The following is a 25,593-nucleotide window of genomic DNA, read 5'->3' as shown; positions in this document are numbered from 1 at the left end:
TAAATTTAAGAAAACTGAAATCATATCAAGCATCTTCTCCGACCACAATGCTGTGAGACTAGGTATCAATTACAAGAAAGAAACTGTAAGAAACACTTGGAGATTAAACAACACGTCTCTAAATAAGCAACACGTTACTGCACATCAAGGCTGTGTGTTGTGAAAAAGCTGGCTTAAAACTCAACATTCAGAAAACCAGGATCATGGCATCTGGTCCCATCACTTCACGGCAAATAGATGGGGAAGAAAATGGAACCGTGACAGACTTCATTTTCTTGGGCTCAAGAATCACTGTGGATGGTGACTGCAGCCACGAAATTAAAAGACGCTTGCTCCTTGGAAGAAAAGCTATGACCAACCTAAACAGCGTATTAGAAAGCAGAGACATCACTTTGCCAACAAAAGTCCATACAGTCAAAGCTAGGGCTTTTCCAATAGTCATGTACAGATGTGAGAGCTGGACCATAAAGAAGACTGAACTCTGAGGAATTGATGCTTTCGAACTGTGGTGCTAGACAAGACTCTTGTGCATCCCTTGGACAGCAAGATCAAACCAGTCCATCCTAAAGGAAATCCACCCTGAATACTCAGTGGAAGGTCTGGTGCTAAGCTGAAGCTCTAATACTTTGGCCACCTGATGCAAAGAACTGACTCATTGGAAAAGACCCTGAGGCTAGGAAAGATTGAAGGTGGGAAGAGAAGGGGCAACAGAGGATAAGATGGTTGGATGGCATCACTGACTCAAGGGACATGAGTTTGAGCAAACTCTGGGAGATAGTGAAGGTCAGAGAATCCTGTCGTGCTGCAGTCCATGGTATCAGAAAGAGTCGGACACGACATAGTAAATGAACAACAGCAATGCTCTATAGTTAACTAAAAACAGTAAGCAGAGCTATAGTTACCAACACAAGATATCTATGAAATTTTGCTCAGGGACAAAGCAATGTGAATATTAGTTATCCCATTAGTGGAAAAAACTAATTGTGTGTGGGTGTAGGTACATAGAAATGTGCGTGTATGTTTATATGCACACACAATATCAAATGGGCTACAGCAACTGGCAGAAGGCAGACTCACTTTTCCCTACATATTTTGTATTTCCTTAATATTTTTAATCTGCAAATATCCTGCGGCCCAATAAGTTTATATTCATAGATACTGGGAGTTAGGACTTGCACATTAAAAAAATATTGAAGTATAGCTGATTTACAATATTGCATTAGCCTCATGCATATAGCAAAGTGACTTGGCTATACATATATCTGTCTGTATGTTTTTTTAATTCTTTTCCCTTATAGGTTATTAAAGATACTGAATATAGTTCCCTGTGCTGTACAGTAAATCCTTGTTGTCTGTACGGCCTTAATTTTGACAAGTTAATATTAATTTTTTTTAATTAAAGAAAATCATTTTCATAGTATCACTGTTCTGTTGTCCTTCCAACACAATGCTTATAAAGTGCCACTTCTCCAGATCACGCCCAGTGAGAAGTGCGGCGGAAAAGAACTCTCTGTAACAACTTACCCAGAAGTCCTCCCCTGGGTAGGGTCTCCGGCAGGTGGTGCAGGTGGCCGAGGCAAGGGATCCATGAGCTTCAACGAGCTTTGAGTCAGGGATGCCAGATGCTGAAATTCAAACCGAAGCTAAGTGCTGCTGCCTCTGGGGTGGGCACACAAGCCCCTCAGTGTCACCTCTGGGTGTGGGAGGCCCCCAGGAGAAGCCTCAGCCCTTCCTCCGTGGAAGCCTTGCCTCTATAACCCAGACAAAACCCCGCTGATCAGAATAAGCTCAGTGATAAGGCTTTGACAAGGAGCCAACTCACAGCTAAAGCAAAGCACATGGAAAAAATCACCGACATGGCTCATAATTGTGTGTGTGTGTGTGTGTGTGTGTGTGTGAGTTGCGCAGTTGTGTCTGGCACTTTTTGCAGCCCTATGGACTACAGCCCACCAAGCGCCTCTGCCCATTGGATTTCCCAGGCAAGAATACTAGAGCGGGCTGCTATTCCCTTCTCCAGTGGATTGTCCCAACTCAAGGAGCAAACCCAGTCTCCTGCATGGCAGGCAGACTCTTCACCATCTGAGCCACCAGGGAAGCCCGTGAAAAGATGCTCAGCATCGCTCATGACTGAAAACATGCTCCAAGACTGCAGCGGGTCACCAGCTCACAGCAGTCAGACGGCCGTCGTCAAAAAGCCTACAGCAGTGAACACTGGAGAGGGCGTGGGGGAAAGGGAGCCCTCTGACACAGTTGGTGGGAATGGACACTGATACAGCCACTACGGAAAACAATATGGAGATTCCTAAAAAACTATGAATAAAACTACCATATGACCCAACAGCCCCACTACTGGGCATAAACTCTGAGAAAACTGTAACTGGAAAAGACACGAGCACCTCAGTGTTCACTGCAGCACTATCTACAAACAACTAGGACACGGAAGCAGCCCAGACGTGCACCGACCGACGACCAGATAAAGCAGCTGTGGTCCATGTCTACAGTGGGATATCAGCTCTAAAAAGGAATGTGTTCGAGTCAGTGCTAATGAGGGGGATGGACCTAGAGCCTTTATACAGAGTGAAGTAAATCAGGAAGAGAAAAACAAATATCGTACATCAATGCATGTACGTGGAACCCAGAAAGATAGTACTGATGAGCCTATGTACAGGGCAGCAGTGGAGATGCAGACATAAAGAACAGACTTATGGACAGGGGGTGAGGAGGAGAGGGAGGGGCAGATGGAGACAGTGGCACGGCAGCACATCCACCGCAACTGGGACCTAGACAGCCCGTGAGAATCTGCTGGGTGACTCCGGGAGCTCAGCCCGGTGTCCGTGGCAACCTACAGGGGCCGGAGGTAGGGGGCAGGTTCAAGAGGGAGGAGATGCATATATACCTGTGGCTGATTCATGTTAATGTATGGAAATTTTTTTAATTAATGAATAGCAAAAGAAAAAAAAAAGCCTGTGAAAACACAGTAGAAAAACATTTGACGTAAGTCTAGATCAAATTACACCCAACACCAAGAAAAACATTTTCTATGCTACAGACACCAAGAGTAAGAAAATACTGCTAAGATAAATACACTTCCAAAAACCTGTGCAAAAACAAACAACAGGTGACTTATCGTGCCAGTGCTGTTGCCACCATGAGCTCTGGAAGGCCACGGGTATGAAGACCTGGCCCTCGTGGCCATGTTCCCCACCGTCCCCACTCTGCACATGTGGAGGTCACAGCCGCATACTCCCGCTCCCCACGAGCCTGCGCTGCTGCACTCCAGGAAAGGGGTCATCCCCATGGGGTGTTCACTGCTGCCTATGCGGCTCCCAGTTGTAGAGTCCTTCTAGCAAGTAAACATTTTCCTGGAGTTGAGACAGCTCATTTTTTCAATTCACAAGACATCTGTAGCCTGGCTGAGCTGCTGCTGGCTTGCTGAGAGCTGCCCATCAGCACCTGCAGAAAGGAGACGGCCCAGCAACTGCTTCTCCAGAGTGCACGGCCAGAGGTCAGCATGACCCATGAGTCACTCCGCGTGGCCATCAGCTAGGTACAGTCAAGAAATCACCACAATGAATTTGATATTAAGGAACTGTTAGTGATTTCTTTCTGTGATAATGATATCACGGCTGTGTTTTAGAAGGCTTTACCTTCTAAAGATATCCATTGTGGATTTACAGATTAAATTTATGATGAGAGGGATTTGCTTCAAAATACTCAGGGGTGAGAGAAGATGCGGGTAGGACATAGGTTAAACAGGACTGGCCGTGATGAGATAATGAGGCCATGAGTGTTCATCACATTCCTCTCACTGTGTGCTCAAAAAATTCCATAATGAAAACCTGAAAAAGGAAAGCCATCAGATCAATAAAACCAGAAGCTCCCAATGTCAACTTTAGCTCTATCGCAAACTCACAACCTAGAAAATGGGTCTGCCAACGAGGTCCTAACAGTGATACTTAAAACACAAAGAGGACATTTTTGGTGAAGATAATGGCAAAACTTCTTGGGTCAAAATCAGCCACAAGGATGGGAAATAAGCACTAGGCCTCAGCCCTACCCAGAAACAGGCCCCTGAGCCTTCCCTGCAGGAGCAGAGGAGTGCGGAGCAGGACAGAGGCTCACCTCTCTCGAGCCCGTCGATGTTCTGTGTGTAGAGCCGCAGAAGCAGCCCCTTCTCATGCAGCAGCCGGAGGAAGTAGTGAGTGGCATTGGGCCTATAGTTCCCAGGGTACAGCTTCTTGGCGAAAGTGAAAAATGGCTTGGGGTCATGAAAGAAAAATGAGAGCTCAAAAATGGCCTCAGGGTAGGGGAGCTTGTACTGCTGGAGGATGCTGTAGTAGCCAACCCCTGGAGACCTGCGGAGAGAAGCGAGAGGCTCTGAGCCCTTCAAGAGACAGCAGGGAGTGGGGGGAGCTGTGGGACGAGCTCTGGGAGCGCAAGGCACCTGAAGTCTGGGATACCGCTGGGCGTGCTGATGCCGGCCCCCACCATGACCACCACCCTCTGGCAGGCTCTGGTCTTAATCAGCTCAGCGATGTCCTGCAGGAGAAACTTCTTCTGACCGTGGCCTCCACCTCCAGTGTCACTTGAGGCACCAGCAAAACAAGATACGGACCATCCTCCACCTGGAATACTGACAGAAAAGGAGAACAGCCAGGCAACTGCTGACAGCCGAGCTGACGCCAGCAAGAATGGGCAGTGTCTGCCTTCCACCAACCCCACCACCAAGAGTGACCACGCTGCCTTCCCGCCCCACACACGACCATCTTTTTTATCATGGATAACACAGAAACTCCGAAATCAAAATCTATTTGGGGGCAGAAATTTCAGGTTAATGGGGACTGTGCAATTCAGGAAAGTATCATTTCACAATTCCTGTTATCGAAAGCTGGTGAAGGCTCAAGCTAGAGCCAAGACAACTTGGGGATGCTCTCTGCAGAGCCAAACACCCTAACATAGAAAGGATGTGATAAATACTCAGTGACATTTAAAGCAAATTAAACATCTCAGACTTTTTGCCAAATATTCAGTTCAGTTGAGTCGCTCAGTCGTGTCCGACTTTTTGTGACCCCATCGACTGCAGCACTCCAGGCTTCCCTGTCCATCACCAACTCCTGGAGCTTGCTCAAACTCATGTCTATTGAGTCGGTGATGCCAATCAACCATCTCATCCTCTGTCATCCCCTTCCCCTCCCGCCTTCAATCTTTCCCAGCATCAGGGTCTTTTCAAATGAGTCAGTTCTTCGCATCAGGTGGCCATAGTATTGGAGTTTCAGCTACAGCATCAGTCCTTCCAGTGAATACTCAGGACTGATTTCCTTTAGGATTGAACTGGCTGGATCTCTTTGCAGTCCAAGGGACTCTCAAGAGTCTTCTCCAACACCACAGTTCAAAAGCATCAATTCTTTGGCACTCAGCTTTCTTTATAGTTCAACTCTCACATCCAAACATGACTACTGGAAAAACCATAGCTTTGACTAGACAGACCTTTGTTGGCAAAGTAACATCTCTGCTTTTTAATATGCTGTCTAGGTTGGTCATAACTTTTCTTCCAAGGAACAAATGTCTTTTAATTTCATGGCTGCAGTCACCATCTGAAGTGATTTTGGAGCCCCGCAAAAGATAAAGTCTCTCACTGTTTCCATTGTTTCCCCATCTATTTGCTATTAAGTGATGGGACCAGATGCCATGATCTTAGTTTTCTGAATGTTGAGCTTTAAGCCAACTTTTTTCACTCTCCTCTTTCACTTTCATCAAGAGGCTCTTTATTTCTTCTTCCCTTTCTGCCATAAGGGTGGTATCATCTGCATATCTGAGATTATTGATATTTCTCCCGGCAATCCTGATTCCACCTTGAGTTTCATCCAGCCTGACATTTCACATGATGTACTCTGCACATAAGTTAAATAAGCAGGGTGACAATATACAGCCTTGTCGTACTCCTTTCCCAATTTGGAACCAGTCTGTTGTTCCATGTCCAGTTCTAACTGTTGCTTCTTGACCTGCATACAGATTTCTCAGGAGGCAGGTAAGGTGGTCTGGTATTTCCATTTCTTTAAGAATTTTCTACAAGTTTGTTGTGATCCACACAGTCAAAGGCTTTGGCATAAAGTAGAAGTAAATGTTTTTCTGGAACTCTCTTGCTTTTTCGATGATGATCAAACCAGTTTGGTTCCTCTGCCTTCTCTAAATCCAGCTTGAACATCTGGAAGTTCACATTTCACGTACTGTTGAAGCCTGGCTTGGAGAATTTTGAGCATCCCTTTGCTAGCATGTGCGATGAGTGCAACTGTGCGGTAGTTTGAACATTCTTTGGCACTGCCTTTCTTTGGGATTGGAATGAAAACTGACCTTTTCCAGTCCTGTGGCCACTGCTGAGTTTTTCAAATTTGCTGGTATTTTGAGTGAAGCACTTTCACAGCATCATCTTTTAGGATTTGAAATGGTTCCACTGGAGTTCCATCACCTACCACTAGGTTTGTTCTTAGTGATGCTTCCTAAGGCCCACTTGACTTCACATTCCAGGATGTCTGGCTCTAGGTGAGTGATCACAGCATCGTGGTCATCTGGATCATGAAGATCTTTTCCATATAGTTCTTCTGTGTATTCTTGCCACCTCTACTTAATGTTTTCTGTTTCTGTTAGGTCCATACCATTTCTGTCCTTTACTGCACCCATCTTTGCCAAATATTAACAGGATGTTCATTAAGTAGGTTCAAGACACCATTCCAAAAAGGAACACTCATATCCTGACACTAAGGGATTCAAACTGCTGCAGAGACTCCATCTGCTATGTTCACAACCATTCAGGAGGCTGCTCATTTTATATAGCAGCCAAACATATGATACAACCCAGGCAAGGCAGGAGCCAACTGGAGTGGAGGGTCACCCTGCAAAACTCCAGGAGTCTCAGGTCATCTGCAGAAGCCAGGAGCTGAGACTCTCACAATACTGACTGTTTGGAGTATGAGATGGTCTTCCACAAGAAAAAAGGAGCGAGACACACAATAAGGATGCCACAGGCTTGCTCCGGACAGGCAGCAGGACTCAGCAAGAGGCTCCACAGCCAGGAAGCACCAGAAAGAAGACAGACAACACAAACTGCACGACAGGAGCAGCCCCTGAAGGCGTCCACCTGAAGCAAGTGCGCGGCCACGGGCACACGGGCAGAGCCCGGGGTGGGCCTCAAGGCTCTGGGCTTCCCGATCTGCTCTCGGGGCCTCATTCGGCATCTGCCTGAGCTACACAACTTCATCACCGGCTGGCAGCATGCTGGCAGCCTGTGCAGAGTTCAAGACGGCCAGCCCCACTGCACAGAGCGCCTGCCTCTCACCCGAAGGCTGGCAGCCACCATGCCCATCTTCCAGAAGGCCCCGACGCCCCACAGCTAGGACTTCGGCCCTCGGTATAGACCCCTTCCTGACAGGAAGAGATCAAACAAACTGAAACGAAAACCCACCCCAAATGATGGATAAATCTAAAGTGAATACAAACGCAAAAAGAGGAAACAGAGTATTTATTTTACTCATTTGTGATACAGGTAAGAAATAAGCACTCTAAAAGCACATCTTCAGATACAGGTCAGGACGACCCAGAGCCTATCTTCCAGGAGTGTGGTCCGAGCTCAGTTTGCCCATTGCCTCTGGTTTTCCTTTGCTCCTGCACAATCTGCACACTCACCTGCTTACACCCTGCTGCTGAGGTTCTCCCTGATGCCCTCGGATCCCACAGCACCAGAGCATCTTAGCACCACACACCCCCCTACAGTGACAGTTTCAGGCCCACCACTCCCTCATGGACCTCTCCTTTCCTGGTTCTGTACTCACTCTAAACCCATCTCCTTTTGCCCCTCAGCATGTCTAGAGTCTCCCAGAGCCAAGGCCACCTCCTTCATGAAGCCACTGCTCAGTCCAGTAAGAAGGCACCTTCGCCCTCCTCTGAAGAGTGACAGTACTGGCTCCCCTTCTTCCCATTAGGGTGCCTGTCACCCTCCCTCCTGAGGGCACACTGCACAGCTGCCTCTCACAGTCCGGGGCCAAGGACAGTGCAGCTCAGGGGCTCACTGGCCACTCAGTCCACCTGCAATGCCTCTCCTGGCAGACCATCGTCTTGGCTTCCAAAGAACAGGCCTCAGAAAAGTATGTAATGAGAAAGAGAAACTGGCAAGGGAAGGCAGGGCTGAAGGCACCAAAGGGGGAGTCAGAGCCCTAGTCACCACTGCTTCATTAAGTCACTCAAGCACCCTGAGCCTTGGCTGCCGAAGCCAAAAGCAACAGAGCCAGAGATGATTCCAACAGTCTTTTGAAAAAATCCACAGCTGTAAATCTCCCAGCAGAAGGTACAGGAAACACAGCAGGGAAACAATGCTTTCCCACTCCTCCCCATGCTCTTCCAGAGATGCCCCCAGATTCTGAAGAAAGTTCTCCTCCACCCAAGTCTTCCATAAAAGCACCAGACAAGGCAGCTCTCCTGAGTGCACATCAGTGAACTCTCCAATGGGGTTTTCCATTTGGTTTCTGAAAACCATAGTTAGGAAGGAAAAAGATGGCTCTGGCTACAACCACAGCTATTAAATGTCCACTTCACATAGCGTCGAGAACATCTGTTCACCTAAGGTCCTCAGCCAAACATTTCTGTGCTCCTTCTAAATGAAAATTATGGGAAATACAAAAGGAATGAGAGGAAAGTTCTGATACTGTGATTTAGAATTTTTTGTTGTTGTTGACAAAGTAGAGAATTATATATATATTCAGTTCAGTTCAGTCGCTCAGTCCTGTCTGACTCTTTGCAACCCCATGGACTGCAGCATGCCAGGCTTCCCTGTTCATCACCAACTCCCAGGGCTTGCTCAAACTCATGTCCATCAAGTCAGCGACGCCATCCAACCATCTCATCCTCTGTCTACCCTTTCTACTCCTGCCTTCAATATTTTCCAGCATCAGTCTTTTCCAGTGAGTCAATTCTTCACATCAGGTAGCCAAAGTATTGGAGTTTCAGCTTCAGCATCAGTCCTTCCAATGAATATTCAGGACTGACTTCCTTCAGGATTGACTTTGGATCTCTTTGCAGTCCAAGGGATGCTCAAGAATCTTCTCCAAAACAGTTCAAAAGCATCAATTCTTCGGCGGTCAGCTTTCTTTATAGTCCAACTCTCACATCCATATACAACTACTGGAAAAAACATAGCTTTGACTATATCTAACAATACATACTTTCGGTCTTAGTCCCAGAACCCTTAGAATTTCCTAAGAGCAATGGGAACACCTTCTGTTACAGTATTTGGTCTTTTGGCCTCAGGCCCTGAAATCCCTTCAGAGCTCTGAAGTGAAATGAGTGTCCTGTTATTCATAACAAGCCTCTTACAACTATGCTGTTTATGCTAATGAGGTGATTACTGGAAATCCCCTAAGGATGGGGTATGGTTGCCAAGGAAACCAACCACAATTAGAGGGTTGGAATCTCCATGAAAACCCAAAAGCAAGTGGTTCAGAAGGCTTCCACGGGCCAGGCCCCAAACCCCACGGGGACAGAAGCTCCTGCATTTGGAGCTCTCCCAGACCTCAGCCTGGGCGTCTCTTTATCTGGCTGTTCATTCATACTTTTTAATATCCTTTATAATAAACTAGCAATCTACTCAGGGAACCGGTTTCTTGAACTCTGTGAGCGGCTGTAGATTAATCACATCAGAGGAAGGGTCATGGGCAGCTCCACTCTGTAGTCAGCTGGTCAGAAGCACAGTGGACCTGGATCAGTGGCTGAAGTGAGGTTAACCGCCCTTAACCTGTGGAATCTGGTGCTGTCTCCAGGATGACAGAGTCAGAATTCAGTTACATCTGACATCCGGTTGGCGTCTGTGGAAAACTGAAAAGCTGCTCGCTGGTATTGAAATAAAACCCATTGCCGAGTGCCTACTGGAGTGCAAGGTAACACTCAGGGTACTCAATGTGGACTTTTCGTTTACACAAGTGAACCGTCTGTCACTGAAAAACACATAGACAGAATTCTGCCAAACATCTAGAAAATACTGAAGGTGTAGGACTTAAAGCAAATGCTACATGGAATGAGATTTACTGAGAGCAGGGGTAAGCTGAGGAGCAAGCACAGACACTGCTTGGAAAACGGAGACAAAGGGCACTTTCAATCAGGAGCCCCTAAGACACAAGCTCGAAAGGCAGAAATTCCAAACCGGAGACAGCCTACGCAAGCACGCTGCTCTCCACGGGCCGTCAGGCCTCCAGTCTGGGCCGCAAGTGGTAGCAAGGGCTTACTGATTGATAAGCTCACTATTTAGCCATGCCCCAACCACACAACTGCCTGCAGATTCTGAAACTGAAATAAGCTCCATGGAGGCAACAATTTGACCCCTGCTCCATCACTGCACCTGGAACAGTCTGGTGGATGATAAGTCCAACAAAAGTTTCCTGGATGAAAGAAAGACTCCTCCTTGGTATCTCTTTATTAAAATCCAGTATTTCTGGTAGTTGTGTAAGAAGGCATTAAGTGAATGTACCATTATTTACTGAAATATTTGTCCATTACTGGGCATGAAGTTAGTTTCCTAACAACTGTGATTAACAACTATGGTCTTAAGATTTTTCCACTTGTACGCCGGATTTCTAGACAAGGATTCAAAATGTGCAGTTACTGTGTATGAACCTCAGTAAGGGTATGAACATATGCTGGTGGGAGTATTCATTGCACAACGTTTATGTGGGGCAATAAAATGTAGACACAGGACTTCCACTACTAGAGATTTATCCAAAAGGTGGAGTACGAACAAGGTTATTCAACACAGCACTATTTCTAATAACCAAAGATTAGAAACATTTTCAACACGAGACTGGTTAAATTAAGTATGAAACGTCCAAAGAATGGAATTCTACAGACTAGCATAAAAGACTGAGAAAGCATTTAAGTTTAGAATGGAAGTAACTCCAAAACACGTTAAGTGGGGGGAAAAAAAAAAAAGGGAGGTACAGAACAGAATCTAACTAAAACGGGGGCCGGGTGTCAAGAATGAACATTAAGTGTTGTTTACACACGTCCAAAATACCCTTGGGAAGAAACGAGAAACCGTTGCCATCGGGACTCCAGAACGCCCTTCAGAGCCGCCTGAGCCACGACTTGCCATTTTCAGCTTCTCCAATCGTCCCGCTGACCACGCAGGGGGAAGCCTGACATCCCTGCTCGCCTGAGGGGGTTGGTCTCCTCCCTGGGCCCCGCCCGGCACCACAGCCGCCCCCGCCCGGAACGAACCGAGGCCAGCGGGTCCACGCCCGCGCACCTCGCAGGCCCCAGAACCTGAGGGCTGGAACAGCTGAACAAGGAAACAGCGCCATTCTCCTCCGCAGCGCGCAATGTCAGGTGCCCAGGGGTCCCGTGCGCGCCCCGCCCCCCGCGAGCGCGCCCCGCCCCCCCCGCGAGCGCGCCCCGCCCCCCCCGCGAGCGCGCCCCGCCCCCCCCGCGAGCGCGCCCCGCCCCCCCCGCGAGCGCGCCCCGCCCCCCCCGCGAGCGCGCCCCGCCCCCCCCGCGAGCGCGCCCCGCCCCCCCCGCGAGCGCGCCCCGGCCCCCCCGCGAGCGCGACCCGCCCCCCCGCGAGCGCGACCCGGCCCCACCGCGAGCGCGACCCGGCCCCCCCGCGAGCGCGACCCGCCCCCCCGCGAGCGCGACCCGCCCCCCCGAGCGCGCCCCTACCTTAGCCTCACGCTCTTTCCCCGCCCCTGTGCGTCTTTCCTGCGCGTCCTTCCTGGCCGTCCCGCTCAGCTTGTCCCGCCCCTCCAAGCGCACCTTCGCCAGGTCTTCGCGAGCCCTTACCCTAGCCTCACGTTCTCTTTCCCCGTCCCAGCAGCCCAGGTGGAGGTGGACGTCAGGTGGGGGCGGTTTCCTATTCTGTTGAGTTCCCGCCTCTGGTTCCCAAGACCAAACCTGGAACCTGCATTTCTCTACCCTCGCTCTCAGCTTTTTTCTGTTGAGATGGAGATGAGAACTGACAGTTTGGGGGACGCTTTTTGTGGTCAGGCATCATATTTATACTTAGTCCTCGCAAGCCCCTACTAGGAAGGTGGTATTGTTAACCCGACTTGAATCAAGAACATTGCGTCACAAAGGTCACAAAGCCAGCTCGACCGAGGCGCCCGTACTCTTCAATGCCTCAGTAGCACGGCCAGCTCCGAGGGGAAATCCGTTACAAACCCTGGAGAGACCTGGGTCCAAAGCCAAGAGGCGCGGTTACTATGACAACCAGCCGGCGCCTAAAGCTGAGCATAGTGCTCCCAGCTTGCCTCGCGTGACGCAGCGCCGGAAGTGAGTGAGCACTTCCGGCGGCCTCCTCCGCGCCCTGGCATCGCCGCGATACTGCTTTCCCCGGTTGTTCCTGCAGTCATGAAGGACGTATCCGGCTTCTTACAACAGAGTCAGAGCTCCGGGCCCGGCCAGGCCGCCGTGTGGCACCGTTTGGAGGAGCTCTACACCAAGAAGTGAGCGCCGAGCCTTAGGGCCGTGGGCCTCCTGGAATAGGAGAGCGACAGGGGGGACGGGGTGGGCCTGGATCTTGGTGGACTGAGGGCGCTCGGACCCGTGTGGATTGAATGGGGACAAGCTAGACAGAGAAGGGGTGCTGAGGGACCCGGAAGGCAGGACCGAGGAGGGAAAAGGGTGACATCTCGCAGGGCTGAGGAGAGCCAGACTGGGTTTTGGGATCTAGCGTTCGCTGCCTTCTGGACCTGTGACTGAACAGATACCGATGTCTTATAGTTAGCCTTGTCATAACCTACTGTTACTTTTCTCAGAAGTCTGGAGAAACGAGACCAACCAGAGACCAGGGCATTTTTTTCCTCTGTGGATTCTGCCGCTAGTTGCTAGTGGTTGCTGGCGTGCAGCCCCTTCGCCCCTGCGTTCCATTGCACTTCGCACTGGGCTTTGTGCACCTAGAAAGATCTTAGAGTACGGTTTGTTTAGAACCAGGATGAATTTCAGAACAGTATCAGTTGCTAAACAACCACGTCTTTTTAAATGAATAGAATAAAATGTTAGCAGCGGGTTAGTGATTTTTCACAGGGAAACACAGCTCTTGTAATACTCCCCTGTTAACAACCTTAGCTTTTAGCATTGAGTCTTTTCATGGATATTCAATATGTGTTTTGATGATAGCAGCCTTCTGCTATTAGCAGATTTTGAGGGAGAAAAATCTTAGTTTTTGGCAAATAATTGCTTGTGTAGCCCTTTGTGCTTTTCATCCATTTTACTTGCATTCTTAAAAATTAGCCTTTGGTTTCAAATGCGCTGTGTCATTGTTCTAGAGATGTTCTGTATTAGCTCGTTCAGTCCTTCATTCTGTTCATAAATGAGGAAATTGATGCCCAGTTTAAGCTCCTTCCCTGAGGTAGTCAGCTAATAAGTAGAAGAGCCAGAATTTCAAATTCCGTACATGTGATTCCAAACTCCTTGTTTCCAGTCGAGCCTTGCAGTAACCCTTTGAGGTAATCTAGAAAGATGTTCTCCATTTATAGCTGAGAAAAGAGAGTGATCTCTCAGTGACATAACCATTGAGTGGCAGAGACAGGGAAAGAACTAAGCTTTAGAAAGCATCTGCTTTAGCTTTCTTGTGTTAAACATTAGAGATGATGCGTGCTTGTTATTTGATAGGACCATCGCAGGTGAAGGTGTCTGTGGCTGGTGTTGGGTCACAGGTCTTCAGAGTCTTGTGTCTTTCAGGCTGTGGCATCAGCTGACACTTCAGGTGCTTGATTTTGTGCAAGACCCCTGCTTTGCCCAAGGAGATGGTCTCATTAAGGTAAGTGATTTGCCATGCTGTGTCACAGTATTTAGATATGCTCAGGTACTTTTAAAAATAAAAGGTGGACTTCTCAGTTATATATATATTTACATAAGTCTACTCAGCAATCACTTTATGTCAGGTACCATTCTGAGTGCTTTACACATTTATTATCTAAGGGGACGACCGAGGATGAGATGGCTGGATGGCATCACTGACTCGATGGACACGAGTCTGAATAAACTCCGGGAGTTGGTGGTGGACAGGGAGGCCTGGCGTGCTGTAGTTCGTGGGGTCGCAGAGTCAGACACGACTGAGCGCCTGGACTGACTGAGCTGAGGGAGGCCTGGCGTGCTGCGGTTCGTGGGGCCGCAGAGTCAGACACGCCTGAGCACCTGGACTGACTGAGCTGAGGGAGGCCTGGCGTGCTGCGGTTCGTGGGGCCGCAGAGTCAGACACGCCTGAGCGCCTGGACTGACTGAGCTGAGGGAGGCCTGGCGTGCTGCAGTTCATAGGGTCGCAGAGTCGGGCGCCTGAGCGCCTGGCTAGCTGAGCTGCTCACAGCAGCATCGGTAGACCAGCACTGCTGCTGGCCTGTGGCCCTCATGTAGAGGCAGACGCCAGCAGCTTCAGTGACTGGTCACAGATCACAGCTGGTTAGTGACAGAAGAAGACTCAAACATAGAAATTCTAGCTGCTTCTAGAATCCCAACCTTGTCGACATCTGTGCTTGTCGACAGTTGTTGTAACTGCCGTCTCTCCTCATCCCCTCTCCCCCGCTGACTGCTTGTTTCCCCCAGCACTGTGTCCTGGGCAGTGTGGGGATGTGCTTCACTGGGGAGTGGGAGGCTTAGTATCATGCAATGCTGCTTAGTATCATGCTGCCTCTCATAGAGCCTTGTAGAATTTTGTCAACAGGAAAACACACTCTGCCTGAGCCTTTCCCAGATCCCCTGCTTTCCACCCCACAAACCCCTCCCTTTGCCCAGATTTGTTTACTGGTAGACTGCTGACTCGGAGAAAGCAATGACACCCCACTCCGGTACTCTTGCCTGGAATATCCCATGGACGGAGGAGCCTGGAAGGCTGCAGTCCATGAGGTCGCTGAGGGTCGGACACGACTGAGCAACTTCACTTTCACTTTTCACTTTCATGCATTGGAGAAGGAAGTGGCAACCCACTCCAGTGTTCTTGCCTGGAGAACCCCCGGGACGGGGGAACCTGGTGGGCTGCTGTCTGTGGGGTCGCACAGAGTCGGACACGACTGAAGCGACTTAGCCGCAGCAGACTACTGACTTGATGAACGTGAGTTTCAGCAAACTCCGGGAGTTGGTGATGGACGGGAAAGCCTGAGCTACTGCAGTCCATGGGGTCACAAAGAGCTGAGTGACTGAACCGATCTGAGACTACTCTTTGAACTCTTCCTCCTCGGCGCCTTTCTCTTGGGCTCTGGATGAATCAGAGGTGTATAAGTGCGCTGGAGCTGAAAGCGAGTTTGTGATAGTTTCGGTTGTTTGCTTTAATTGTTCTTATAGTGAAGCTGACCGCTTTGACATTCCACCATCTGGGCTTCTAAGGCTTTCTTGTGGTTTCTATCTATCGGTTTGACATTTTACTACTCAAAGGAACTTGTAATCTTCTGTAGCCTGGAGATTTTGCTGGCCATGCTATCTTCTGGATTATGTGAAAAAATGATAAATTACAGCTGTCTCAATATTTATTCCCTGAGGTTCTATATCATAGTGGTAATTATGAGTGATAACTCATAATTGCTCATTTCTATTCTTTGGTTTCTTATCTTCAAATCACTTTCACCTCATAGCAAAATATTTGCTCAGCCTTTTGGGAATGTGACATCATATTTAGGTCAGTAGATTTGTTTACTATTTCCTTGGACAAAATAAACCTTTAAAAATTATTGGGCCCCAGCCCTCATCATTCTCAGATAGATAGTGTTGACAAAAATGCAAATTAATAATCAAAAAGGAATAGGGAGGATTTTATTTGAGCCAAATTGAGGATTATAACCTGGGAGACAGACTCTCAGAAAGCTCAGAGAACTATGCAACATGTTAGGATAGAAACCAAGCCCCGGTCAAAAGCACAGTCATCCATACTTGAGACACAGGGTAGTACGTCAGAATGACATACTGCTATTTTACATACAGTCCATCAAGGATGCATGACCAGGTGAGGTCATACAAAGAGAGCAGCAAGTCACCTTGACCACTACAGAGCTGGAAAAATACGCCCTTCATTTAAGCAGTTACATTGTGAGAAGAAAGGAAAAAACTGGTGATTATGGTGGAGCAGGCGCCCTAATGCAGATGCGCAGTGCGGGGGAGGGGGAGGCCCAGAGAAAGAAACTCACGTGTCATTTTTCTTGTCCTGCTTAAAAATATAAGTTGTTTGTATTAATATTCTTTATTCAGTTTTAAGTTTATATATTTTAGTGCTTAATATAAATTTATTTCATCAATAGTATTGATGAATTTTCAGTCACCAGAAATAACATTGATTTTCCAGACTTAGTGAACTTTTTGCCTTAGAGAGTTTTTTTTTCCTTAGGTAATTTTTTAGGTAAATCATAACACATCAGAGAAGTTGAAACACTCCCTCTCAATGATAAAGGTATCTTTCAAATAGTTGTCTGTGATGAAACAGCCATCTTATAACGTTGGCTCCTTGCCAGGTGCCTGATATAAATATCTAACTGGCTGCTACAGGTTCATTTTTCCCCCTGAGTTTTATTGAGAAATAATTGGCACCTATGGACATGGGTTTGGGTGGACTCCGGGAGTTGGTGATGGACAGGGAGGCCTGGCGTGCTGCAGGTCATGGCGTTGCAGAGTCAAACACGACTGAGCGCCTGAGCTGAGCGTTGTCTCAGTTGACGCTGTCCAGTGTAATGATCTGATGCACGTATGTATGCAGAGTGGTCACCACAGTGAGGCTGGGTGGCGCACCGCCTCACGTTGGCACTGGCTTGTTTTCCTTGTGATGAGACCTTGTGAGATCTCCTCTCCAGGGACTTTCAGGTCGACTGTGCGGAGCGGTTAGCTGTCGTCACGGTGCTGTGCACTCCCTTCCCCAGGATTTAGTTATCTTACAGAGAGGAGTTTGCACCCTGACCTGTTGGCCACCTCCGCCCCTGCTTCTGGCAGCCACCGTTCTGCTTTCTGTAGGAGTTAGTGTCTTAGGTTCCACGTGAAAGTGAGGTTAAACAGTACTTGTCTTTCTCTGACTCACTTTGCTTCACGTAACGCCCTCAAGGTTCATTTGCGTTGTCACAGGTGGCAGGATTCTCGTTGTTTAGGCTGAGTGATATCCCGTTGTGTACGTATATCCACCACATTTTGTTTCACAGACATTTCCACCTTTCAGTCTTCATACCCAGAGGAACCTTCAACGCTCCTTATCCAAAGCTGACTTGTCTGAAGGTTCCCTCTCCCAGCTTTGCCCATACTGGGCACTCCCTTTGCCACCCTGTTGCCCAGCTGTGAGCGCAGAGGTTGTCATCAGCTCCCCCGTGTGACCTGCCCGTGCGGAGCAGGCCTGGCTCGGCTCCTTGCAGGTTTCTCAGACTCTCTGTCGCCCTCACCGCCTTCGCCCCCCTCTCTCCTGTCATGGTTGGAGAAGGCAGTGGTGCCCATTCCAGTGCTCTTGCCTGGAGAATCCCAGGGACAGGGGAGCCTGGTGGGCTGCAGTCCATGGGGTCGCTAAGAGTTCGGCACTACTGAGCAACTTCACTTTCATGCATTGGGGAAGGAAATGGCAACCCACTCCAGTGCTCTTGCCTGGAGAATCCCAGGGACAGGGGAGCCTGGTGGGCTGGCATCTATGGGGTCACACAGAGTCGGACACGACTGAAGTGACTCAGCAGCAGCAGCAGCAGCTCCTGCCATGACCGCTGGTGGCCTCGGCTGGCCTGTCTGCTCAGCCCTTTTCCTTCCCATCTCCTTTGCATCCAGCTGTGTGTGTAAAATACAAATGTGATTGTGTATGTCTGCTGGGATAGCTTTAACTTCAGGATAGAGACCAAGGCCCCTTCTCTGTGTCCTTCAGAAGTGCTTCTGAAACATAATGCAGTTACTGCTTCGGTGCTTTTGCTTATGTTTGTTCCTGTCTGGAATGGTGTCCCAGCTACCGCCTCTACCACATCAGATTTATCCACCCCTTACTGCTCTTCATCCCTCAAAGCTCAACTATCAGTTTCTGAAATAACCTTTGCAGTCTCTCTCATCGGCTAATCCAGCTGTGTGCTTTTTTTCCTTGCTTTATAAGTCACAGTGTTGTCATTTATTTGCTTGCAAGTCTGGCTTCTCCACGAGGCCAGAAGCTCCTCAGAAGTTCAGTTTTCATCTTACACATTCTGTGCTGTAGTACTTAGTAAACAGTCACGATAAGTGCTCAAGTGTTTGCTGAATGACTGTGATATTGGATAATGGGACATAATTAGCCTGCAACCTTCTGACCTCTGTTTAGTTAGTGAGCCTTTCAAACAGATAGTCTGTTTTATTCAGAGAATACTTTGGAGGACAAATAGATGAATTGGTCCTTGGGAGAGTCTTATGGGACAAGGTTCTAATTCTAAACGCTAGGGGAAGAAAAAAACTCTAGCTTTTTTCAGTAGTTTATTGGTGATCATTTTAGAATTATCTGTCTATTTGGCTGTGTCGGGCCTTAGCTCTGGCACTCAGGATCTTTCTGGGGTCATGAAGACTCTTTGCTGAGGGGCACAGACTCTCTAGTTGCGGCATAAGCTTGGTTGTCGCCACGCATGGGCTCCATTGCTCTGCTGCGTGTGGGATCTTAGTTCCCCAACCAGAGGTTGAACCCATAACCCCTGCATTGCAAGGTGAATTCTTAATACCTCGACCACCAGGAAAGTCCCTAGTGGTGATCATTTACGTGAGCTTAATAAGCCCCAATTTGGGTCTTCTACTATTCAGCACACACTTATGCAGTGCCTGCTGTCTGACGGGTATCATGCTAGTGTCTAAAGTCTTGATTTTGCAGAATGAAAGACATCTTATAATCACTCTCCGTGTTTGGGTTCCACAGCTTTATGAAAACTTCATCAGTGAATTTGAACACAGGTAAAAATCTTCTGTTTGCTTTTGTTTTTGAAAATGAATACATTGATTTGTTGACGCTCAAAGACTGGGTTTTTATTTCAGGGTGAATCCTTTGTCCCTGGTAGAAATCATTCTACATGTAGTTAGACAGATGACTGGTGAGTCTCTTTGTTTCATAAAGGAGCAGATCCTAATGGTAATTAAAACGGTCTCAAAGTATAAGTTAATTGAGCTTTTGGATTTCAATAGATAATATAAAATTCTCAGTCTTGTATTTTATGGTCTAAGCCTAAAGATTATCCCATCTGTAAAGATGGGCACTTTACAGGTACAACAGGATACTCCGGTACTGATGCTCCTGACTTTGGTCTTTCTTTTCTAGATCCTAATGTGGCCCTTAGTTTTCTGGAAAAGACTCGTGAGAAGGTAAAATGAAGTTCGAGCCAGCTCTTTTCAAACACACGTGAATTACAGCTTGTGTCTGTGCCCACTGTTCACAACTCTGGAGACCAGTGTCTTCGTAGTCAGCAAGTTAGGCCAGTGTACAGATGCCTTCCCTGTTACTCCACTGCCCACACTTCTGAGGGTCCCTCATTTCTGATGTCTCTAGGTAAAAAGTAGTGATGAGGCGGTGATCCTGTGCAAAACCGCGATTGGAGCTCTGAAGCTGAATATCGGTGACCTGCAAGTCACAAAGGTGAGATTGCCACAGTACCGGTTTATCATTGTTTAAAACTGAAGGGGAAGGAAATCCTAATTTTCCTCTTTGTTTAGTTTTAAATAATTGTAAATCACAGGAAAGTTGCAAAAATAGCACAGAAGACCCTCCTTTGCCCTCACCTCAGGGTGCTGTTCACATTGCTCCTCTTTGCCCCGTCATTCTGTGCTCTGTGTGTGTGCGTGTAGGTTCATTTACCTTTTTTTCAAAGCCGCTTAAGAATGAGTTGCTGATACGATGCCTGTTACCCTTAAACAGAGTTCTCTCCCTGTGAGCGCACAGGACGAACTGAAGTTTTCCATTTTAATGGAGCCAGATTTATCGGTCTTTGTGGCTTATGCTTTTCGCCTTGTCACGTTACTTGGAAAACGTTTAGGGTAGAAAGCATTCTTGCTTCCTGTGTGTAGGAGACTATCGAAGATGTTGAGGAGATGCTCAGCAGCCTCCCTGGGGTGACGTCCGTTCACAGTCGTTTCTACGACCTCTCCAGCAAGTACTATCAGACAACTGGGAGCCACGCGGCCTACTACAAAGACGCGCTGCGGTTTCTGGGCTGCGTTGACATCAAGGACCTGCCAGGTAACACGGCCAAGAGGCCTGTGTCCCAGGAGGAGCTCGCTCACACGGCCTAGGAGCTGTGGCATGCCTGAGGCACCTGATCTCAGAAATTACCGGAATGTGTTTATTTCCTCTAGAAGAAAGCCCGTGTGGCAGGAAGAGTTGTTCAAGCCTTAGTTTCCACGTTTGTTTCCAGCCTTTAAGTCGCTGGCAGTGAGGCTGGCCCTCATGGCGCTTCACTGTTCCTCCGGAACTGCTCCTTTCTGTGGCCTGCGCCAGTGAGAGGGGGAGTGATGTGAATGCCTTGGCCCCCCGCAAGGCACCGTGGCTGCCCTGAGCCTGGGACTCTTGTCATGTGAAATGGAAGTGCTACACCCAGGGCAGTTCAGTTCCGTTCCGTTCAGTCGCTCAGTCGTGTCCAGCTCTCTGCAACCCCATGAATCGCAGCACGCCAGGCCTCCCCGTCCATCACCATCTCCCGGAGTTTACCCAGACTCAGGCCCATCGAGGCCGTGATTTCATCCAGCCATCTCATCCTTGGTTGTCCCCTTCTCCTCCTGCCCCCAATCCCTCCCAGCATCAGAGTCTTTTCCAGTGAGTCAACTCTTTGCATGAGGTGGCCAAAGTACTGGAGTTTCAGCTTTAGCATCATTCCTTCCAAAGAAATCCTAGGGCTGATCTCCTCCAGAATGGACTGGTTGGGTCTCCTTGCAGTCCAAGGGACTCTCAAGAGTCTTTTCCAACACCGCAGTTCAAAAGCATCAATTCTTCGGCGCTCAGCCTTCTTCACAGTCCAACTCTCACATCCATACATGACCACAGGAAAAACCACAGCCTTGACTAGACGGACCTTAGTCGGCAAAGTAATGTCTCTGCTTTTGAATATACTATCTAGGTTGGTCATAACTTTTCTTCCAAGGAGTAAGCATCTTTTAATTTCATGGCTGCAGTCACCATCTACAGTGATTTTAGAGCCCAAAAAAATAAAGTCTGACACTGTTTCCACTGTTTCCCCATCTACTTCCCATGAAGTGATGGGACCAGATGCCATGATCTTTGTTTTCTGAATGTTGAGCTTTAACCCAACTTTTTCACTCTCGTCCTTCACTTCCATCAAGAGGCTTTTTAGTTCCTCTTCACTTTCTGCCATAAGGGTGGTGTCATCTGCATATCTGAGGTTCTTGATATTTCTCCCGGCAATCTTGATTCCAGCTTGTGTTTCTTCCAGTCCAGCGTTTCTCATGATGTACTCTGCATAGAAGTTAAATAAGCAGGGTGACAATATACAGCCTTGACGTACTCCTTTTCCTATTTGGAACCAGTCTGTTGTTCCATGTCCAGTTCTAACTGTTGCTTCCTGACCTGCATACAGATTTCTCAAGAGGCAGGTTAGGTGCTCTGGTATTCCCATCTTTTTCAGAATTTTCCACAGTTTATTATGATCCACACAGTCAAAGGCTTTGGCATAGTCAATAAAGCAGAAATAGATGTTTTTCTGGAACTCTCTCGCTTTTTCCATGATCCAGTGGATGTTGGCGATTTGATCTCTGGTTCCTCTGCCTTTTCGAAAACCAGCTTGAACATCAGGGAGTTCACAGTTCACGTATTGCTGAAGCCTGGCTTGGAGAATTTTGAGCATTACTTTACTGGCATGTGAGATGAGTGCAATTGTGCGGTAGTTTGAGCATTCTTTGGCATTCCCTTTCTTTGGGATTGGAGTGAAAACTGACCTTTTCCAATCCTGTGGCCACTGCTGAGTTTTCCAAACTTGCTGGCATATTGAGTGCAGCACTTTCACAGCATCATCTTTCAGGATTTGAAACAGCTCAACTGGAATTCTATCACCTCCACTAGCTTTGTTCGTAGTGATGCTTCCTAAGGCCCACTTGACTTCACATTCCAAGATGTCTGGCTCTAGATTAGTGATCACATCATCAGGGCAGTAAATTGCAAAACTCTTCCAAGGATTTGGGGGTGGAAGAAAAGTGGCCAGTGTCTTTCGGGGTTAGTGCAAGAAATGCGTGTTTACAAAGTAGATTTCACCCTATTTTAGCATACTTCAGCTGTTTCACAGTATACTGTTGAAGCCAAGGAGATCAGCAGCTCCTAAAATGGTTAGTGCAGTTTTAATTGCTACATTTCAAGAAAACTATATTGGAAAAAGCAACTAATATGGTCAAGAAAATAAGGGGACAAAATGTAGGTTAATTCTAGTCAAAAGAGGCTAAATGTGGTGGCTCTAAGCTGGATAAGAAATGGTGCTGCTTCCCACAGCAGGCAAGGGGGGTGAGGAGCACACCCCACCAGGCAGTAGATATACTGAACATACAAGTAGATTCACATACAGTGAGGTGAAAACAAGCAATGAATGCCTTTCCTACCGAAGGTGCATATATGGTTCCAGGTACAGCCTGAGTCAATCCAGTACTTGAAACAAAAGAGCTGATGTTAGGGCTTTGTAATATAGCCGTTACAGAAAACAGTTTATTTTCTATGGGATATTTCTAAAGCAAAACAGAACTGATTCTTAGGCCTGGGGTGTAACTGGAGGTGTGTTGTTGCCATAGTGTCTGAGCAGCAGGAGAGAGCTTTCACGCTGGGACTGGCAGGACTTCTTGGCGAGGGAGTTTTCAACTTCGGCGAGCTGGTAGGTGGACCGGGGGGCACAGATTCCTGAGCCCGGGGAGGCTGAGGTGCTGTCAGCTGACCATGTCTGTCCTCGCAGCTCATGCACCCTGTGCTGGAGTCGCTGAGGGACACGGACCGGCAGTGGCTGATCGACACCCTCTATGCCTTTAACAGTGGCAACGTAGAGCGATTCCAGACTCTGAAGAGCGCCTGGGGCCAGCAGGTCAGTCCCATGGGGTTGGCTGTGCGCCTGCGGAGCTTGCTCACCGTGTGTCTGTTGGTTTATTGAGCACCTTCCTTCCACATGCTAGGCCCTGGGGTCCCTTTGCTCTCTAACCCTAACCCTTCCTGCCTTTGCTTGTGCCAAGAGTCCTCTTGAAGCGCCAACATACACCTTGTGGTCCTGCCCCCTGGTGCTCGTGACAGCGGCACAAATCTCACTCTGTAAATTCTTGGTCTTAGAAAACCCTGGGTCTTCAGCTAAGCACTTTCCTAATGATTTCCTGAGAAAAATGAAGTTCCGTTCACTTGAAACTAATAAAGACCCTCAGTGATCTCAAGTGGGAAATGTTTGGGCCCCTCAGTGATCTCAAGTGGGAAATGTTTGGGCCTGCCCACTTTTTTTTGCCCTATTGACAACTGTAGAAAGAATTTCAAAGCCCAGGTCAGGTAACTGATGTTGCGTTGCTTCACAGCCTGATTTAGCAGCCAATGAAGCCCAGCTTCTCAGGAAAATTCAGCTATTGTGCCTGATGGAGGTGAGCAAGACCAGGGCCTGCTTGGCGATCCAAGACCCTGCCGGGAGCCTCGGCCCTGCAGACTCTGAGGGCCCTCGGGGTTCAGCTCATGCTGTGGTGGTGGTGGTTCTCCTGACCCTGCCCCCCAACCACCTCTGCTCTTCCTTTGCCACCACTTGCCTTTTTTAGTTTGTGTTTGAGCCTTAGCTTCGGTGACCCCTTCTCAGGGTGGGATTCCCTGTCCATCTGTGCTGAAAGAGCTGTGGCCGGCCTCTCTTCATCTGCCTGCCCTCGGTCCTGCACTGGAGCGTAAGCTTCTGGACTGGAGGCACTTTGTGTTTCTGGGTCGCCGCAGTGTTGCCAGTTCCATGCACAGCCCTGGCACGTGGCAGCCTCGAGTACTCATTCAGGAAATGAGTAATGACTGTTCTAGAAAACAACCATAAAGCCTGTCTCACCTTCTTGTCTAGGAATGGGAAGCTTAGTCTGAGTTAAGATATGTGACTAATACTAAGAATATTTTAGTATCTGGGGTGCTGATAAGGTCTATGTTTTCGGAGCAAGTATTGACAAAAATATATTTATCAGTTCTCTGACTTACAAACATTTTTTCCAGATGACTTTTACACGACCTGCCAATCATAGGCAACTCACTTTTGAAGAAATTGCCAAAAGTGCTAAAATCACCGTGGACGAGGTATGCAGCTCTCACAGTCAGGGTGCTGCAGCAGCAGAGCTGCCTCCTAGGGTGCAGACCCCTGTGTGAGCTCACCACCCCTAGACTCGGGCCACAAAGACACTGGGCCCCTAGACTCGGGCCACAAAGACACTGAGCCATGCTCCCCTCGTGTTCCACAGCTGGCGGGGTCCACAGGGATGTGCGTGTTGGCGCCAGAGTGTCTTACACAAGCCCCCTCTATGCACAGGTGGAGTTGCTGGTGATGAAGGCCCTCTCAGTGGGGCTGGTGAAAGGCAGTATTGATGAGGTGGATAAGCGGGTTCACATGACCTGGGTGCAGCCCCGCGTGTTGGATTTGCAACAGGTAAAAATGTGCTTGAAATACAGAGTTCACCTCTCTGGGTGTTTGGGGTTGTATCTGTGCTGTCTTAGTTTCATTTGGATGGGAGCCATTTAGGAATAAAGCATTGTTAGACAAGAGATTTCAGAGAATGAATTACTGCTCTATGGACTAAGGGCTTTTCAAAGAACCTAGTTTAATGCAAGCTTGAGATTTGAACCCTGCATTTACAGCTTACTGTGATAACAGCGCTAGTTGTGCTCAACGACGGCTTTTAATCTTAAAATTGGTACTCTGATTAAATATGCTTCTGGATCTGTGATTTGAGCTAATCTGTCTTCTGTTTTCTGGAAATTTAATCCTCTGGATTTCCTCCATTCTTGCCTGTTTTCTTTCATGCAAGTTTTTCTTACTGTCCTTCTGGTAAGAGTTGACGGGGACAGTCCCATCTCACACACCCAGCTCACCCAGCTCTGATGTCCTTTTTAATAATGCTGCCCTAGAGAATTAGCTGGACATTTAGGACTGCCCCATCAGCTGCCACGATGCCCAAGCGCCTTAACACGCATGTGTCCTGGCTTGCACGCAGATCAAGGGGATGAAGGACCGCCTGGAGTTCTGGTGCACCGACGTGAAGAGCATGGAGATGCTGGTGGAACACCAGGCCCATGACATCCTCACCTAGGCTCCCTGGCCTCAGCCTGTGTGTGGAGAGGTGTTCCGTGGCTGATGATCCAGGCAGCTAAGAAGACCTGCGTTTACTCGGGGGTGGGAGTGGGATTCAGTTTTGAGTATGGACTGTTCTTACTGTGCAGATTGTCACAGAGGACTGTCATTAATGAGGGAGCCAGCCATAGGCAAAAGCCTCCTGTCTGGATGCCGCTGTAGCCTGCAGTGGAGAAGGGTCACTGGGGCTCAGGTGAGGCAGCAGGAATGTATGGGTACCTCCAGGAATGGGGAAGAAAACCCCTCGTAGGTGGAGGGCACCCGTTCCAGCATTGGCCCCCACTGCACCCACACGCGTGAATGGCTTCTCCAGTGCAGCTTGAGGATGTTTCTGTAATAAATGCCTTGCGCTGTC

The 25,593-nt window shown here is 48.3% G+C and overlaps 2 protein-coding genes across 9 annotated transcripts in view; one reads left to right on the top strand and one right to left on the bottom strand.

Annotated features, from left to right (window-relative positions):
• SIRT3 (sirtuin 3) overlaps positions 1-11,838 on the bottom strand; it is a 25,078-nt gene extending 13,240 nt beyond the window's left edge. For 2 of the 6 annotated variants that reach the window (XM_069565308.1, XM_069565306.1), the window contains exons 1-4: positions 11,695-11,838; positions 4,445-4,633; positions 4,123-4,355; positions 1,525-1,625 (exon numbers count right to left, since the gene is read on the bottom strand). In XM_069565308.1, coding sequence (XP_069421409.1) covers positions 1,525-1,625; positions 4,123-4,355; positions 4,445-4,491 — 381 coding nt within the window. In that variant the 5' untranslated portion in view covers positions 4,492-4,633; positions 11,695-11,838. Of the gene's footprint in view, positions 1-1,524; positions 1,626-4,122; positions 4,356-4,444; positions 4,634-11,256; positions 11,428-11,694 lie in introns of those variants that run through there. The other 4 variants (XM_069565304.1, XM_069565307.1, XM_069565305.1 and 1 more) reach the window with 4 other exon arrangements.
• Positions 11,717-25,593, top strand: PSMD13 (proteasome 26S subunit, non-ATPase 13). 3 transcript variants are annotated; one of them, XM_069565301.1, is made up of 13 exons: positions 11,717-12,476; positions 13,714-13,792; positions 18,839-18,873; positions 18,955-19,010; positions 19,235-19,278; positions 19,463-19,549; positions 19,978-20,149; positions 22,696-22,775; positions 22,854-22,979; positions 23,452-23,514; positions 24,110-24,190; positions 24,420-24,536; positions 25,102-25,593. In XM_069565301.1, the coding sequence occupies exons 1-13, from the start codon at positions 12,382-12,384 to the stop codon at positions 25,195-25,197; spliced, it is 1,131 nt and encodes a 376-aa protein (XP_069421402.1). In that variant the 5' UTR covers positions 11,717-12,381; the 3' UTR covers positions 25,198-25,593. The 3 variants fall into 3 exon arrangements, with proteins under 3 accessions (XP_069421402.1, XP_069421401.1, XP_069421403.1); XM_069565300.1 differs by having other exon boundaries at positions 11,720-12,476; positions 24,420-24,574; positions 25,016-25,593; XM_069565302.1 differs by lacking the exon at positions 23,452-23,514 and having other exon boundaries at positions 11,720-12,476.

Source organism: Ovis canadensis, chromosome 21 (genome assembly GCF_042477335.2).
Source record: "Ovis canadensis isolate MfBH-ARS-UI-01 breed Bighorn chromosome 21, ARS-UI_OviCan_v2, whole genome shotgun sequence".
NCBI lineage: Eukaryota > Metazoa > Chordata > Mammalia > Artiodactyla > Bovidae > Ovis > Ovis canadensis.
Note: the sequence above shows the minus strand (reverse complement) of the source record. Positions and strands in the feature narration are given on the sequence as shown.